Here is a 16,390-nt window from a genome sequence, read left to right on the forward strand (position 1 = left end):
TTAATAGCAAAATCAAATACTTGCTGCATTTTGCCAATAAACGTTCAAACAAAAACTTTAAAATGCTAATTTCAATCTTTTTATTAATTTATTGGAAAAGATTGTTGCAATGTTGCTTCTATCACCATCAAGTGGGAATGGATCAAGCTTATTACTACTTTGGGAAAAGTTCATCTTGAAATATCCTTTAAAATTTCATCATACCCATTGCACTGATTTCCTCCTTTTTTCCTGCTACCATGTCCTTTTTCCTTCCACAAAACAGCTGCAGCCATCACTTGTCTCTGCCTTCTTCCTCTCCAACACCCATTTCCATAACCCTTGTCTATCCCTCCAGACCTCGATACAGTCCTCATGTCCTCTTATTCACTGCAGTGGCTGAACACAGCCTCCTGGCTAGAGAGTTTGAGCTGCCTTGTCTGACTAGTTAGCCAGCCCTAAACTGCAGATATTCCGATCAATTTGTTTGCCTTCCACAAGCTCCTACATTTCTGAGCCTCTCAGCCAAACCCCACAGGCTGTGTTTCAGATCTGGTGGGCCAACAAGGTTGTTCTGTGTCTTACAACAGCCCTTGGCTTCTATCTACCTATTGTGCACTGTTAATTCTTATATACATGGGGTCTCAATCTCCTGTATTCTTTGCTTTTAGATAGATCTGAAGCTATTTTTCCGTGACAGTGATAACATAATTTGTGCGTGGATATCTTCCCAAAGCGGCTGAAGTTAAGTGGTGTTGCAATCCATCTCTTCTGCCATGCTTTCCACTACACCTCGTATACTAACATAGGAAAACAGAACAAAGCAAAACAAAAGCATCTATAAAACGGTAGTAAATACATTTAGGCTGGAAATTGGGAGAGTTTCTGATTATCAGAGCAGTGAACTGTAAAACAACATCCTGGGAAGGTAGATTGAGCAAAGTATTAAGGGATGTTAGGATGGCTCTTGGCAAGGGAATGAACTGCGGCATTTTTTTGTCCCTGCAAACGGGAACAAGAAGCAGACTCAGTGATCTAGCAATCCCCTTGCAGTACTTTGTTCCTAGATGGTATCATTTCTTTAAATGGTTATAAAGCCAATCTGTTAACTGCTAACAACCTACTATTTTCAGAAAAGAACATCAAGACTCTTCCAAATAAACCTATACATAAGTTTACAAGTCTTTTTCCTTTTCTTGACTTGAATCCAGCTTACAACTCTATAAAATGAGATGAGAACACCTGTGAATGTTAAAACTAATGGGTCTTTCAAATCCTTTGGCAATCTCTAGTGTAAATTGAGGGGATCCAGCTGCTAAGTAAGGAAATATTTTCCACTCAGAGATTGTTTAAAAATGGTCAGGAGATTAAAGTAAGAATGAACCTGTTCCGAAGGATATATGTTAATAGGCCTGAAAGTCGTGTCCTGCAACATCATTTGTATATATATATATAAAAATAAAAAAAATAACTAAAAATAGCAAAAGAACATGGAAAAATATCAATATAGAAATACAGATCCATTAAAAATGTTCTGGTACATGCCATGCAGGTTACTCTAAAATTAGAAGAGCTTATCACTATAAACATATCTACTGGAGCAAATTAATTGTCTTTGAACAGACTCCGCTGGCTTCAGTGGACGTGCAGTGAGCCTCCCTGTTGTGCTTCTGTGTACCTAGGAGAGGTATAAGTCACTTTGCAAATGCTGATGCTATAAAATACTTGGCAGTGCAGTTCTGAGTCTTACTCAAGGAATGAGCCTGATTCAAGAGTAATTCTTGTTTCATAGGAAGAAAATGAAGTTACTGTGGAAAACATAGCCAACGCATGAAAAAGTACAGCAAGAACTGAAAGTAGATCTCTGGTTAAATTTAAATAGCAAAGTTCTGCAGACATGATTCGATGGGCAATGAATTCTGTAATTCAGTCCTCTAACGGGAATAGGATTGAGTGTATGATGAATGTAGATGTCTCCTAAATGCATCTGATACTGATTACTGACTTCGGAGTCAGCAGCTTCTTTTTATTTCAATAGGAATATTAAACTATTTATTAATCTACTGAAGATCTTAATATTGGGCATATAGCTAAATCTGGAATAAGGAAAGCACAGATTTACCTCTATATTTCAGGAGGACTGTATCATAAGGCAGTGTGCTAATTTTCTGTTCCACAGTCCAAGGTCCCAGCTTCATCTTGCCTCCTTGGTCCTTACAGAGTCTCATGAGATTGGCTGTTAAATGAAAGTGAAACTCTCATTTCTCTTTCCACCATCTCACTCCACTGATTTTAATCAAGTATCTTGAAAAGGTCTTTAGTGTGTCCCCTCTTGATTTTTGGTCCTGACTGAACAAGGTGATTGAAGCATGTGCCTAATATGTTCTTGACTGTGCCTGTTGAGCTGAATGAAACAATTAAGTAGCTTGCATGACTGATTACGTACTTTGAACACAATGTCTCACGCTTTTCTCAAAGGCAACTTCCAGCATTAATGGCAATGAGTTATCGGTTTAGAAAAATGGAGTTGTGAGGTGAAACTAAGCAGCTCTGCCTCAGAGCTGCAGAAAAACAATGATATATTAAAAAAGTCTTGGTGTGAGACGTTCATTTGTAACACAGAATTGAGCTACAAAATTAGGGACATGGAGAATTGTAACATAGAGTTGAGACAGAAAACTATAAGTGCAGCCTAATATTCTAGCAAGGACAAGGCAATAGCAGGTAAGGCTAAAGGCTTATTTGTGCTACATGCAGAATTATGAAGTTGGAGAAGTCAAACTGTTCTGAATAAGTGAAAAAAAAAATCTCACAATACTTTAGACTGTACAGGAATCACAGTTAAGCAATACCTAATGTGCTCCTGATATTTAAGTGGCAGTTCCTGTAGATCCTCTTACAGAGATTCAGAATTCTATTGTGCCAGAAACTTTACTTCCACAAAGTGTTTCAAAATATAGTTTTCCCACAAACCAGACACTAAAATTGTTCTCTGTGTTTTTTTTTCCTTTCAACTATTAAATAATCTAACTTCTGCATGTCTTGTTGCTTCATTTACAGATGACTGATACCTGTATCAAATACTTGGCTGCAGCCTGCCATTATCTCCACTTCCTGGATGTCTCGGGTTGCGTTCATCTTACTGACAAAGCACTGAAATATCTTTGGAAAGGTTGTAAGCAACTCCAGATTCTCAAGATGCTGTACTGTAGAAATATTACCAAGTAAGAGGATATTTCCTAATCTTAATTTAGAGATGGTTGTAAACCCAAACCCATGATTTTTTTTCTTCATTGGCATCGTGGTGCCGTGCTAGGTGCCTGGCTTGAGCCATCTTGCTCCTTCATCTAGGGAGTATCCACATTGCTGCCTTAGCATTCCTGTGGCCTTGTGGGCATCTACATATTCTAGGGTCAGCCAGAAGTGAAGAGAAATAGGGATCCCTTCTATCTTTATGGCAGATAATGTCTTCGTTGGGCAGTTTCTGCAGACACAGGGTATCAACTTAAGGGCACACGGGAACATGAGGGAGAAAAACCAGGCTGGGCCTAATGTTCTCAACCACTGCACTGTGTACTTGAGCTCACTCTGAGGGTTTGTGGGAGCTTGTTTCCTGATGATGGAATGTCAGCATACAGCAGAAGCAGATGTGGGCCTGTGCTCAAAACCCAGCATGGTTACAGCAAATGAGTCAAGGATACTTGTTATGTATCTACAATTGGAAAAAACAGGTCGTTTTACCACAATGTAATGCAACTCCCCCACTGGTATAAATGGACCAATGTCCTGATTTCCCATCATATTTAAAAGCCAGTCAGTTCTGGACAGGTTTAGAATAACAGAATACCCGAGTTGGAAGGAACCCATAAGGATGTTCAAGTCCAAGTCCCTGCTCCTCACATGACTACCCAAAACTAAACCATATGATTATGTCATCCAGATGTTGAACTCCGACAGGCTTGATGCCATGACCGCTTCCCTAGGGAGCGTGTTTGAGTGACTGACCACCCTCTCCATGAAGAATCTTCCTAATGTCCACTCTGAACTTCCCTTGATACAGTTTCAATCCATTTCCTTGTGTCCTGTTGCTGGTCACCAGACTGGAGATCGGCACCTTCTCCTCCCCTGCCTGCCTTGAGGAAGTTGTAGACTGCAGTGAGGTCACCTCTCAGACTTCTTCAAGCTGAACAACTCAAGTGACCTCAGGCACTCCTCACAAGTCTTGCCCTCAAGGCTTTTCACCATCTTTATCACTTTCCCCTGGATACACTCCAATAGTTTGATGTTCTCCTTATATTGAGGCACCTAAAACTACACACAGATGTGAGGTGAGGCTGCACCAGTGCAGCGTGGAGTGGGACAATCACCTCCCTTGCCCAGTGAGCGATGCTGTGTTTGCTGGATCTCAGGACACAGTTGGCCTTTCTGGCTGCCAGGACACACTTTTCACTCATATTCAACTTGTCACCAACCCAACCCCCCAAGATCTGTTTCTGTGGGGCTGCTCTCCAGCCTCTCATCCCCCTGTTTGTACATATAACCAGGATTATCCCACCCCAGGTGGAGAATCTAGCACTTGCTCTTGTTAAATTTCATACAGTTGGTGATGGTTGAGTTCTCTTGACTGTCCAGAGCTCTCTGTAAGGCTTCTCTACCCTTGAGGAAGTCCACAGCTCCTCCTAATTTGGTATCATTGGAAAACTTACTTAATGTACATTTAATTCCTGTGCCCAGATCATTTATAAAAACATTAAAAAGCACTGGCCCTAAAACTGAGCCTCGGGGAACCCCACTGACAAGTGGCTGCCAGCCTGATGTAACCCCATTTACTATAACTCTTTGAGCTCAACCTGCCAGCCAATTGCACACCCAACGTATTAGGGACTTGTCAAGCTGTCTGCTGGACAGTTTATCCAGAAGGATACTATGAGAGACAATATCAGAAACTTTGCTAAAATCCCAAACTGCCACATCTACCTTGATCAGCTAGATGGGTGACATTGTCATAAAAGGAAATTAAGTGGCTTAAGCAGGACTTTCCCCTCATGAACCTGTGTTGGTTATGACCAGTGACTACATTGTCTCTCAAGTGATTTTCACTAACTCCCAGAATAACTTTACCATAATTTTACCAGGCACTGAAAGGGGACTGACAGGTCTGGAATTACCAGGGCCTTCCTTCTTACCCTTCTTGAAAACTGGGAGAGTTGAGTTTTGAGCTGAATGAGCTGTGAATCTCATTGAAGCTGTGGCTTCACTGTCCATCACCCTTCCATGGGGGTGAAGATCATCATAGGTGCCATACAGCTAAAACTGCACAGTGGCCAGGCTCATCAAAGGGACTGAAACTGGAAAAGAACTGAAGTTTAATCGTGGTTGATATATCTGAGCATATTACTTCATCAGACTTTGTGAGAGTAAGAACTATATAATGCTATCTTATATAGAGAGTGTTCATACTTGGAAGGCTCTAACCCCATTCTAACAGGACCACTGTAGACAGCACACTCCCTGCTAAACCGTTCCGGGGTTTAATAGTCACTTTAGAGATCACAAGATCTATGCAGATGCTTAGTAACTTAAAAGATATTTCCAGTGTGTTTCATGCTTTCCAAACCCTCCTTGGTTTATTTCCCTCTGTCGTACCATAAACAATTCTGCTGTCATTACTTTTATTTTCTTTATTTCTCTCTGACTTAGTTTTTTTAATGGCATCTCAGAACATCCTTCTTAAACACCTACTTTCAATTAAATACTATTAGATGTAGAAAGTGTTTTGAAGGATTGGTATGCCAGAGTAGTAATTGGTATGTAAGAGTAGTAATTGAAAAAAATATTGCAAGTTAACTACACTGTACTTTCTGAAAAGACATATTCCAACACATTTAATCTCCTCATAACTGATTTACAGTTTTTCTTATATTCTCACAGGCTTTTCTTTTACCCCTGAATTACTGTTGGTGCTTTTTCTGTGACTTCAAGTCTCTGTTTAGAGCAGCAAACAGTGTATTGTCCCTTTCAGGCTCAGATTCCTTATACATCTTCCTGTAGAAGTGAGATGTAGTAGGAACAGTAATTTCTGCAAGTTCCAATTTACCTTAGGTGAGCCGTGATCAAAGAGCTGCCAGGACTTCTCTAAAAATCGTTTGCATTACTATAGCCTTTGTGGGATGACCCAGGATTATGCCTCTGCCTCAGAGTCCCGTATGCAACGGGTTCTCCAAATGTCTTGATTAAACTCTTCTGACTCAGCCAAGGAATTTCACAATCAGTTATTTTTACTGTAAAGAAAGCCCTGGAGAGCTATGGATCTTTGCAAAACAAAAAAGCAACCATGAGATACCCAGTGTTATCTTTGCCCTTTTTGTGATTTTTTTTTTAGAACTAGGCATACTTTGCTTATTTTACTTTCTTGAACATGATTTTCTGGTATGTAGCAGTAGAGGGGTCTTTTCTTTGGCAGACTCAATCTCTGACCCTTTGCACCACACATTCAGTGAAAGAGACACCCAGCCTCAGGAGCCAGGAGACAGGGAGGGCAAGCAGGATGAGGTCATCACAGCTAAAGAGGAAATGACTGGTTACGCCACTTAGATGCACACAAAGCTATGGGGCCAGAGGGGTTACATCCAAGGGTGCTGAAAGAGCTGGCAGATGTTCTCCCCAAGCCACTTTCCATTATTTACCTGAAGTTCTGGCTAACCGGAGAGGTCCCAATGGACTGGAAGGTAGTAAATCTAACACCCATCTACAAGAAAGGCAGAAAGGAGGATCTGGGAAACTATAGACCTGTCGGTCTGACCTCGGTACCAGGGAAGGTCATGGAGCAGATCATCTCGAGTGTCATGACATGTCATATAGAGGACAATCAGGGGATCAGTCAGCATGGTTTATGAAAGGCAGGTCCTGCCTGACAAACCACATCTTCTATGATGACATGACCCAACCATTGGACAAGGGAAAGGCTGGGGATGTTGTCTACCTAGGTCTTCAAAAAACCTTTGACACTGTTCCCCACAGAATTCTCATGGAAAAACTGGCTGCTCATGGCTTGGATGGACACACAATCTGCTGGATCAAGCACTGGCTGAATGGATGGGCCCAAAGAGTGGTGGTCAATGGAGTTAAATCTAGCTGATGACCAGTCACAACTGGTGTTCCTTGGGGCTCAGTGTTTGTACCATTTCTGTTTAACATCTTTATTGATGATCTTGATAAGGACATAGAGTGCATCATCAGTAAGTTTGCAGGTGACACCAAGTTAGGTGGGAGTATTGATTTGCACGAGGGTAGGGAGGCCCTACAGAGAGTCTTGGACAGGTTGGATCGATGGGCCAATGTTAACGGTACGAGCTTCAACAAGGCCAAGTGCCAGGTCCTGCATTTGGGCCACAACAACCTCATGCAACGCTACAGGCCTGGGGAAGTGTGGCTGCACAGCTGTCTGGCAGAAAGAGACCTGGGGGTCCAGTTTTGGGCACCTCAACCCAAGAGAGATCTTGAGGGGCTGGAGTGAGTGTAGAGGAGGGCGATGGAGCTGGGGAAGGGCCTGGAGAATAAATCTTATGAAGAACAATTGAAGGAGCTGGGGCTGGTTATTTTGACGAAGAGGAGGCTGAGGGGAGACCTCCTCACTTTCTCCTTTTACCTAAAGGGACATTGTAGAAATGTTGGTGCTGGTCTCTTCTCACAGGCAATTAGTGATAGAACAAGAGGGAATGGCTTCAAACCGCAACAGGGGATGTTCAGCCTGAAGAAGAGGAGGCTAATGGGAGACCTCATCACTCTTTAGAACTTCCTGAAAGGATATTGTAGAGAGGTTGGTGCTGGTCTTTCCTCACATGTAATTAGTGGTAGAACAAGAGGGAACGGCTTCAAACTGCAACAGGGTAGGTTTAGACTGAACTTTAGGAAAAAAAATCACAGAAAGAGTAGTCAGCCATTGGAACAGGCTGCCCAGGGAGGAGGTTGAGTCACCATCCCTGGATGTATTTAAAGGTTGTTTAGATGTGGTGTTGGGAGATATGGTTTAAGGGCGAGCTTTATAGAGTAGGGTTAGTGGTTGGGCTCTTTGTGAGTGACATGGACAATGGCTTTGAATGCACCCTCAGCAAGTTTGCTGATGACACCAAGCTGTGTGGTACAGTGGACTCGCTTGAGGGAGGGGATGTCAACCAGAGGGACCTTGACAGGCTTGAGAAATGTGTCAGTGCAAACTGCATGAGCTTCAACAAGTCAAAGTGCAAGGTCCTGCATCTGGGTCAGGACAATCTCAGGCACAAATATAAACTGGGCACTGAGTGGGCTGAGAGTAGACCTTAAGAGAAGGACTTGAGGGTGTTGATAGATGAGAAGCTCAACATGAGCCGGCAGGGCGCTCACGCAGCCCAGAAGGCCAACCGTGTCCTGGAATGCATCAAGAGGAGTGTGGCCAGCAGATCAAGAGTTCTCTGCTCTTGGGAGACCCCACTTCGAATACTGTGTCCAGTTCTGGTGTCCCCACCATAAGAGCGAGGGGACAAATTGTTGGAACAAATTCAGAGGAGGGCCACAAAGATGCTGCAGGGGCTGGAGCATCTCTGCTACAAGGACGGGCTGAGGGAGCTGGGATTGTTTAGCCTGGAGAAAAGAAGACTCCGGGGGGACCTTATAACTGCCTTCTGGTACCTGAAGGGAACCTACAGGAAGGCTGAGGAGGAACTTTTTACAAGAGTGTCTACCAATACCACAAAGGGAAATGGATTTAAATTGAAGGAGAATAGGTTTAGATTGGATCTTAGGAAGAAGTTCTTCAGTTCGAGGGTGACAAGACTCTGGAACAGATTGCCTAGAGAGGTTGTGGATGCCCCCTCCCTGGAGATGTTCAAGGCCAGATTGGATGAGGTCTTGAGCAACCTGGTCTAGTTAAGGGCATCCCTGCCCATGGCAGGGGGGTTGCATTAGATGATCTCTAAGGTCCCTTCCAACCTAAGACATTCAATGTGATCCCAGGTGTCTTTTCCAACTTGAATGATTCTATGAAAGGCAACTCCTACCTCGTGTCATTTGAGTCTGGGACAAAAACTATCAAGTGGATCGACTGCATAGAATAATTCAGCACTGAAGATTTTTAGCTTGTTCTTTCCAATAGAACTGAAAAGCTTCCCCAGACCTTGCCGGTCTGCAAAATAGGCTGGCCACATTAATATTAGAGTGGCTTTTCAGTCAGACTCTAAAATTGTCATTAGGTAAAATGATATTCAGAAAAGAATAAGGATTTCACAGACAGATTCAGATATATTCCACATCCTGTATGAGTCACGCTTTAGGAAAACGGGGGGTTTTTTGTAGTTCAACGACAATATTGCAGAGATGATAAAAATTTATCTTCTGCCAATAACCACATCAAAAGCACAGTAAAATACAGCAGTGATTCTACAGTTAGTGGTCTTGCAGTAGTTTTTCAGTGACGCCAAAAGCAGTGCCAGTACTGTCGCTAATGTCACAATATATTTTTATAAACCTATGTATTAAATTCACAACCTTATGGGTTTAGTAATGAAAAATAAGCAACAGAATGTTAGAAAAATGATCAGTGGGGATTCATTCTCTGTTTTCAGACTAACTCTTAAAACCTTGCACAGGTTCTAAGATTTTCACAGAATGTAGAGGAAAAGGCTGGTTTCAGGTGTAAATTACATTCTGCAGGTGTGACACGTACTTTTCATAAACACTTCATTCCCTTTTTAAAGAGATGGAAGAGGACATCTATGTAAAATTCAGATTAATCTGGAGAACTAAATGTTCTAAATAAGCAATAGAAGAAACATGGTTTTAGTTTAAAGTTGCCCCACGGAATCTACAAATCATGTATACTTCTTTTTGCCAACGGAATTCCCCATTATTTATGACCGAACACTAACCAGTCCTAGCAGACATTTCTTAATAGACCGAGTCTTGCAAATATCGAGGCATATCTCTTGCATTGGGTCACATTCTTTTTAGAAGTTTTATTTTTACTGTTTTGTTAGATTAAAATAGAAAACATATGGAGCCACAAAGTTCTTCAAGTTTCAGTCCAGTGTGGCTTCATAGGAAACAGTTACGAGCATATAAATGGTCCATTCTTTCCAGTATCAGGTAGCATTCAATAAACTATTTGCCAACATGCTAGCCTAGTTCCAGGTTTAGTAAATGTTAGAAGAAAGAAAAGGGCTATGGCCTGCTGCATATTTCTGTATCCAGAGGCTAATGACCTTTCAATTAATCCTGTTTCTAAATGCCCTAAAGAATGCCTGTGGGAGTATACGATATTGGTACTTCAGATTTATTCTGCTTTTTAAAATGTGGCTTCTGTAGGAAAAGGTTATATTGGTTGTTATTCACTTAGGACTAATTCTACAAGAAATAAGACACTGGGATCTTCAGAGAGACACTTCTCTTCCCTGTAGGATCTTCTTCTTAAACTTCACAAGTACCATTTAAAATCAGCTGCAGTGCTGAGAAAGGTGTGACTCTCTAGCAGCATTTCTGGGTGCAAAGTGACAGAGGAAATCTGCCATTGCCTCGAGAAGCCAGCCTGCCTTGTGCTCTCACCCAACTGCACCACGTCTGTAACAGTTTGGTTCCACCAAAAGCTGTTCTTTGAGAGGAAAGTTAAATGCTTCCTTCTGTCTTGTCCGCACTAACATGAAGCCACTTACATTTCTTTTAAACTCTCTCTTTTAAACTACTCTGTTAAAAAGTGACAACAAATACTACTGCAAATTTTTGCCTTTTAAACAGAAATTACAATGAGTCTTAATAGCTGCAATACATTTAACACGTGGAGAATATTCTGATGTTTGTTTGGTTGTTGTGTTGTGTTTTCTGATGGGTGCTTTTGGTTAGAAAGAAGACAGTAAGAACTCTGTTTTCTTCAAAAAGCAGAATTACTTAGGCATTATCCAAACATTCAAGTCTCGAGGCAGGAAGGATTTGGGAGTCCAACGCACATGTAATCGGAAATGAAGACAGCCTACACATGCTTTGGTAAAGGACTAAGACTAATTACTCCTAAGTTTTCTCTTGAACAAGCAACAAAAATATCATCATACTGGCCTCTCACTGACTGTAAATCTCTCTCAGCCATCATGAGCATTTGTGCTGAGAGCCGTAAAATGATACAACTACTGCAGCTGATGTAGGCCTCAGAATACTTGATTTTATTTAGTCTCTCTCATCACTTTTTGTAACCTGGAGCACGCTGGCAGGATGCTCTCTGTTTTTCCCATTAGCTGCCTGTTTCTTCTTGCCTCTTCAGCTTAATTTCTCCTGCATTTGCACTATAAAAACTTCTCCCATGTTTTAAGATTTTATTTTCCATTATTTTTTCCTCTTGATTGTTTCTTGTAACCTCATTTCAAAAAGTCTTTTTCAAAACCTGTGGTTTTATTATGATGGACCCACTCAGACATTTCTGAATTTTGGAATTGCTCAGGATTCAGACTGTGATGCAGAACTGTATTTCCTAGCTAGCCCCTTGTAGTAAAGGGGATTGAAACCTTGAGTAAGGATTTGATTATATATTCCAGTGCTACTCAAGCCATGTGTTTGGGCCAGTACTTTTGTCTGACTTACACTAAGATTTCTTTGCTTTGCCAAAGATAATCGTAGTTATTTGCTGAAATGCTTTTATTCATCAATGTGCTCATTTAAGATACTACACAAATAAGTAAGCAGGCTCTATCCTAGTCCGGTGTATCTTAAATTTAAGTGATGTACATTGCCATGTGTTGATGATTAATGAATGGCTGTTTCTGGCAAACTAATCAACTGTAGCTCCAGGCATGGGACAGCATAAGCTTCCAAAAAAATAGCAACAGGTCCCCTTATACATGCTTCAGACACACACCACACATTGCAGTTTCCATGAAAAACAGGAATTTGGACTTGGATGAGTTGATTTGTATTTTATAGCTTAGAGCTTATAGCTCATATAAATTGTGCTCACATTCCTGAATGGCACAGGCCTCCCTAATATAAAAACAGATACAGCCTTGTGTTCATGTGGTTCATACAGTGTGTCAGTGTTAGAGTTAAAAAAAGTATCCCACAGCAGTTGAAAAGGAGACCTCCTTGCTTCGCTAATTTTGTCCCTTTTGCACTCCTCCCTGCTTCCCCTTTCCTGTTGTGGTACTGCAAGAATTACAGCTGTGTGTCTGCCTCTTCTGTAACCACCAGCAGTGTTTTCACTTTGGGAAAAAAGACAAAAAACTGTAGTAGCAACACTGACAGATAACAGAGCCCTTTAATTTGAATTTTTTCTATTACTATCTAGATGTCATATATTATATTCTGTTACGGAGCTTAGGAAATTGGCTACCTCGCTGTGGCTGTGGCATGCCAGATTAGGTTGAATCTCCTAAAGAGGACGGGAGATGGAGAGAGTTGGCCCTTCCCCAGCGAGCACATGAGCGCGCTCAGCTCGGGGGAGATGTCTGGGGGGCAGGAGCCAGTGCTGGGGGGAGGCCAGGGGAGGCAGGTGCTGGGCCCAGCCGGGAGCGGGCCGACAGCCAAGTCGCAGGAGTGGTGGAAAGAGAGAGACGTTCAAAAGACTCCAAGTGGCGGGCTGAGTTTTTTCAGCTTGGGAAGGCAATGAAAGTTGCTGGACTGACACTGCCTGGAAAGGAGTGAGAGAGTTGTTCTTCACCTCCTTGTGAGGGTGCCTCACTCAGCAGGCCCGGTTCTCTGCTGGGTCATTTTGTTCTAATTTGGTGTGTTCGAAGTCTGCAAAGGGACAGAGACCACAAATATCAGAGGGGTCATCAATGGTTTTTGGACATTATAAGCAATTCTCTTCTGGCTCGGCTATCACAGAAGCTGCAAAAGGCAGTCCTGGGGTGAGCTTGGGCCAGTGCAGGTACCGTAACACACATCCACATCATGGATCCAATTCCATTTCAGGAACAATACACTCTAAAAAGGGGTGGATGACAGAAGGTAACTAAAAGTGGAAAAATTAACCAAAAAGAAAGCAGAAGGTCCATCAGGAAAGGGTACAAATACTTGGAAATGCCACAGAAACTGCTCAAGGAAGAAAACAGAGATAGGGACCTGCACAGTTACTGTAGCCTTCCTACACAGCTAAGAAAATACACTTTTGAGATTCTGTGATATCTGTTGACATAACTGTTTTATTTATCTCATTTGGTGTTATGTTTTCTTCTAAATACAATGCAGTTATTCCAACAGTATCGCCTACTCAGCCCCAAAGATCTGTGCTTTGGGATCCCCAGGAAAGACAGGCACCGACACACTAGAGCAAACACAGATGAGAGCTACCAGGACCGTGAGGTGTGTGAAGAGAGGCTGTGAGAATTGCTTTGCTCAGTCATAAGAGAAGGCTCAGGGCTGGGGGAGACCTTCCTGACATCTGTAACTCTGATCAGAGGATACAGAAGACATGGCCAGACTGTTGGCAAAGGTGCAGTGACAGGACAAGTGGCACATGTAAAGTTCTGCTATCATACAAGGAAACTGTGTAACTAGGAGGCTGGTCAAACACTTGAAAGGATCCCAGAGAGGCTGTGCAACCTTCATCCCCAGAGACATTCAGAACTCAACTGGCAAAGCCATGTCCCACCTGGTCTCACTGGAGCCATCTGGAGCAAGACCAGGAATAAATAATCCCCAGAGACCCCTTCAAACCTAATTTATTCTGTGACTCCATGACCTAATCAATTATCTTTTTTCTTTTTAATTTCTACAACACTTTTTATAATAGCGATAGCTTCAGTTAAACCAAGAAACTTTTGCTTTTAATGTTCTTTGTAGAAACGGCCTCCGCATTTTTTTTTACTTTTGTTATTTATTTTTTTTTTTAAACTCTTGTTGCAGACAAGCCATTTTGAAATATACAGCCACACTGCAGAAACAAGAACATAGTGATGCTGACCCTCCTTCCTGGCTTGGATATGATCGGGATGGTAACATACTCACCTTAACCGAAAACCACCCATCAGAGCCTGAATAAATAAATTCTTCAAAATGCAAGATGAAGAAATTGCACCACATCTTCTACAGTGCAAGCGTTTTTCACTAGAGCATGAAAATAATACTATATTTTTTTCTTAAAATTAGTCATACTTTAACAAAATGCTGTTTGTGGAATTAATGAGGAAGCATCACAAATCTTTCTTGCAGGATTGTGCACGCCTTCAAGCAAGACAGCCGCACAGAAGCAACATTGCTAACATTCAGATGTCGATTCAAGCTGTTCTCATCTTTCAGTAACGAGAAGTTTTTGTAGTCCCATGCAGAGTAAGCAATAAATATATCTGCATGTGTTTGGGGTTCTTGTTTGCCTCTTCAGGACATAAACACTCTGACTCCTCACAGAACCTCACAGCTGACATGGCTGGTGCTCATCAAGTACAGTGTTCTTGAGCAGTGAAGAACACCAGTGAGGTAGCAGCTACTTATTCCTTCATACACACAACCACACACGGGCATTTAAGCACCGTTCTCTACTTCTCAGCATTCGCTTGTGCACACAGAGCCCCAGCTCTCATCAAAGCCTCTCAGGCTGAGTTCAGCTCTCTAAGGGAGTCGATATTTACATCTGCAGATCTGAACTGTGGGCTGGCTGGCAGCTGGCACAGTCCGGAGAATCAAATGAAAAGGAGCACAGATGAAAAAAGTGTTAAAGGATAAATATTCTCCAGCTGCAAGAACATGTCTTCTCATCCAATGGAAGAAAAATATAATAAAATGAGCACACATGGGATTTACCACTAAAATCCTAATTAACACTAACACATTAATCTCTCCTTGTCTAGAGAAAAATATCATTCACCTCATTATAGCAGAACAAGACATTACTCAGATGCCTTTGGGGAAACTCCCAAAGATTTGTCTTTCTTCAGCTCATTCTTGACCTTTATGTTAAAGTTCGAGATGGTCTCAACATTTATTAGCTTGGAAGGAATATAATCAAAGTAGCTTTAGCAGTAGCATAATATTTCTGATGGCTTATTTAAACTTCTCTGAGCGAGTAACTAACAATGCTAATATTTAAATTCCAGATAGTTTTAGAATATGAATGCCTCAGCTTGCTTTCTTTGAATGCAGAAATAACATGTTTTCTTAATATGCTCTCCCTTAAATTGCTGATGCAGCAGTCCTGAAAAGCACAACGTAAATCACAGAGGCTGACAGGCTTTGTATTCCTGGTGAGTAATGAAGCCATTAAATGGACTCGATACTGTGAAATACCTACTACATCGTTTTTGTTTTCAGTGCGGTGGGAACTGAGAGGTACTTCCTTCACTTTGTCTGCAGCAGCGCACAGAAATCATTAATTCCAAAAGATTTTCAAGAAATCTAAACCCATTACACATTTATTAATTCTGTACCTTTAAAAAGTATAATAATAATAACTAGTAATATATTGCTTTTAGTAAGAACATTAATAAAGTTTTATATATTAGCATTTCTATGAAAAATACAAATACTGTGCCATACACATCAGTGCCCACCTCATCCAAACCAACAGCACAGATGACAGCAAACAGAACATGGAGTTTTTAAACACCCTGAATTATAGTAAAAATGCTGCCCTTGACTACTGAAGTCAATTAGCCAGGGGCAGTGACACCTCTTGGGGAATCCTGTGGGAAAGGAGAAGTTCATTTCATAATGTACACAGAGATGCAACTTAACACCCGAGCTGACACTCTGAGCTCCTCATTACTATTTCTCCATCCACTCAGTTGGCAGGAATTCGTACGTTTCAGTTTTAAAACACAAATTTCAGTATGTTTTTTATAAGTTGCCATATATGTATAGGGAAGGGCTTTTAAAAGCTCCATGTACTGTGTGTTTGTATTACAGTAACACAAAATCCTCCACAACAGTCACGTATGCCCCGTGAAGGGCACGCGCACCTCCCCTCCTCCCTCCTCTGCACCAAAGAGCTTCCAGCCCCGCCATGCAAGGCTGCGGGGAAGTCACTGGAAATGTGGCAAATAAACAGATCTCAGCTCTCATTTATTAGGACAATGCTTCCATTCTTTGACAGCTTTTACTTTAGGGGAATGTTCATGTGAACTCTTATCTGAAGCTCAGCTGGTGGAGTGTTCCTCTCTGAAATCAGCCAGATCCATTGCACCTTGGAGCATTTATTTTTAAAGCTTTTCTTTGCAGGCTAACAGTGGTAGACAAAGCTCGAGTTCTTATTTCTACCCACAGACAAGTAGTTCAGGATGACACAGAGCAAGTTCTGTCATTTCATATAAGTAATTTTACACATACAGTACCCATTGACAAGGCAGACACTCCTTAGGGGTCAAACACCAAATGAGAAAACCAAGTAAGAATTACGGTTCTGAAAGTGGTTTTATCCCATCTATGACAGAAATAATTGGGCTGAAGAAAATTCTCCACATTTTGC

At 41.7% G+C, this 16,390-nt stretch overlaps 1 protein-coding gene across 1 annotated transcript in view; it reads left to right on the forward strand.

Annotated features, from left to right (window-relative positions):
- Window positions 1-13,972, forward strand: part of FBXL13 (F-box and leucine-rich repeat protein 13) — a 44,836-nt gene extending 30,864 nt beyond the window's left edge. The window contains exons 11-12 of the mRNA XM_009865015.1: window positions 3,040-3,203; window positions 13,837-13,972. Coding sequence (XP_009863317.1) covers window positions 3,040-3,203; window positions 13,837-13,972 — 300 coding nt within the window. The remainder of the gene's footprint in view (window positions 1-3,039; window positions 3,204-13,836) is intronic.
- The last annotated feature ends 2,418 nt before the right edge of the window (window positions 13,973-16,390 follow it).

Source organism: Apaloderma vittatum, unplaced genomic scaffold (genome assembly GCF_000703405.1).
Source record: "Apaloderma vittatum isolate BGI_N311 unplaced genomic scaffold, ASM70340v1 scaffold15152, whole genome shotgun sequence".
NCBI classification, from domain to species: domain Eukaryota; kingdom Metazoa; phylum Chordata; class Aves; order Trogoniformes; family Trogonidae; genus Apaloderma; species Apaloderma vittatum.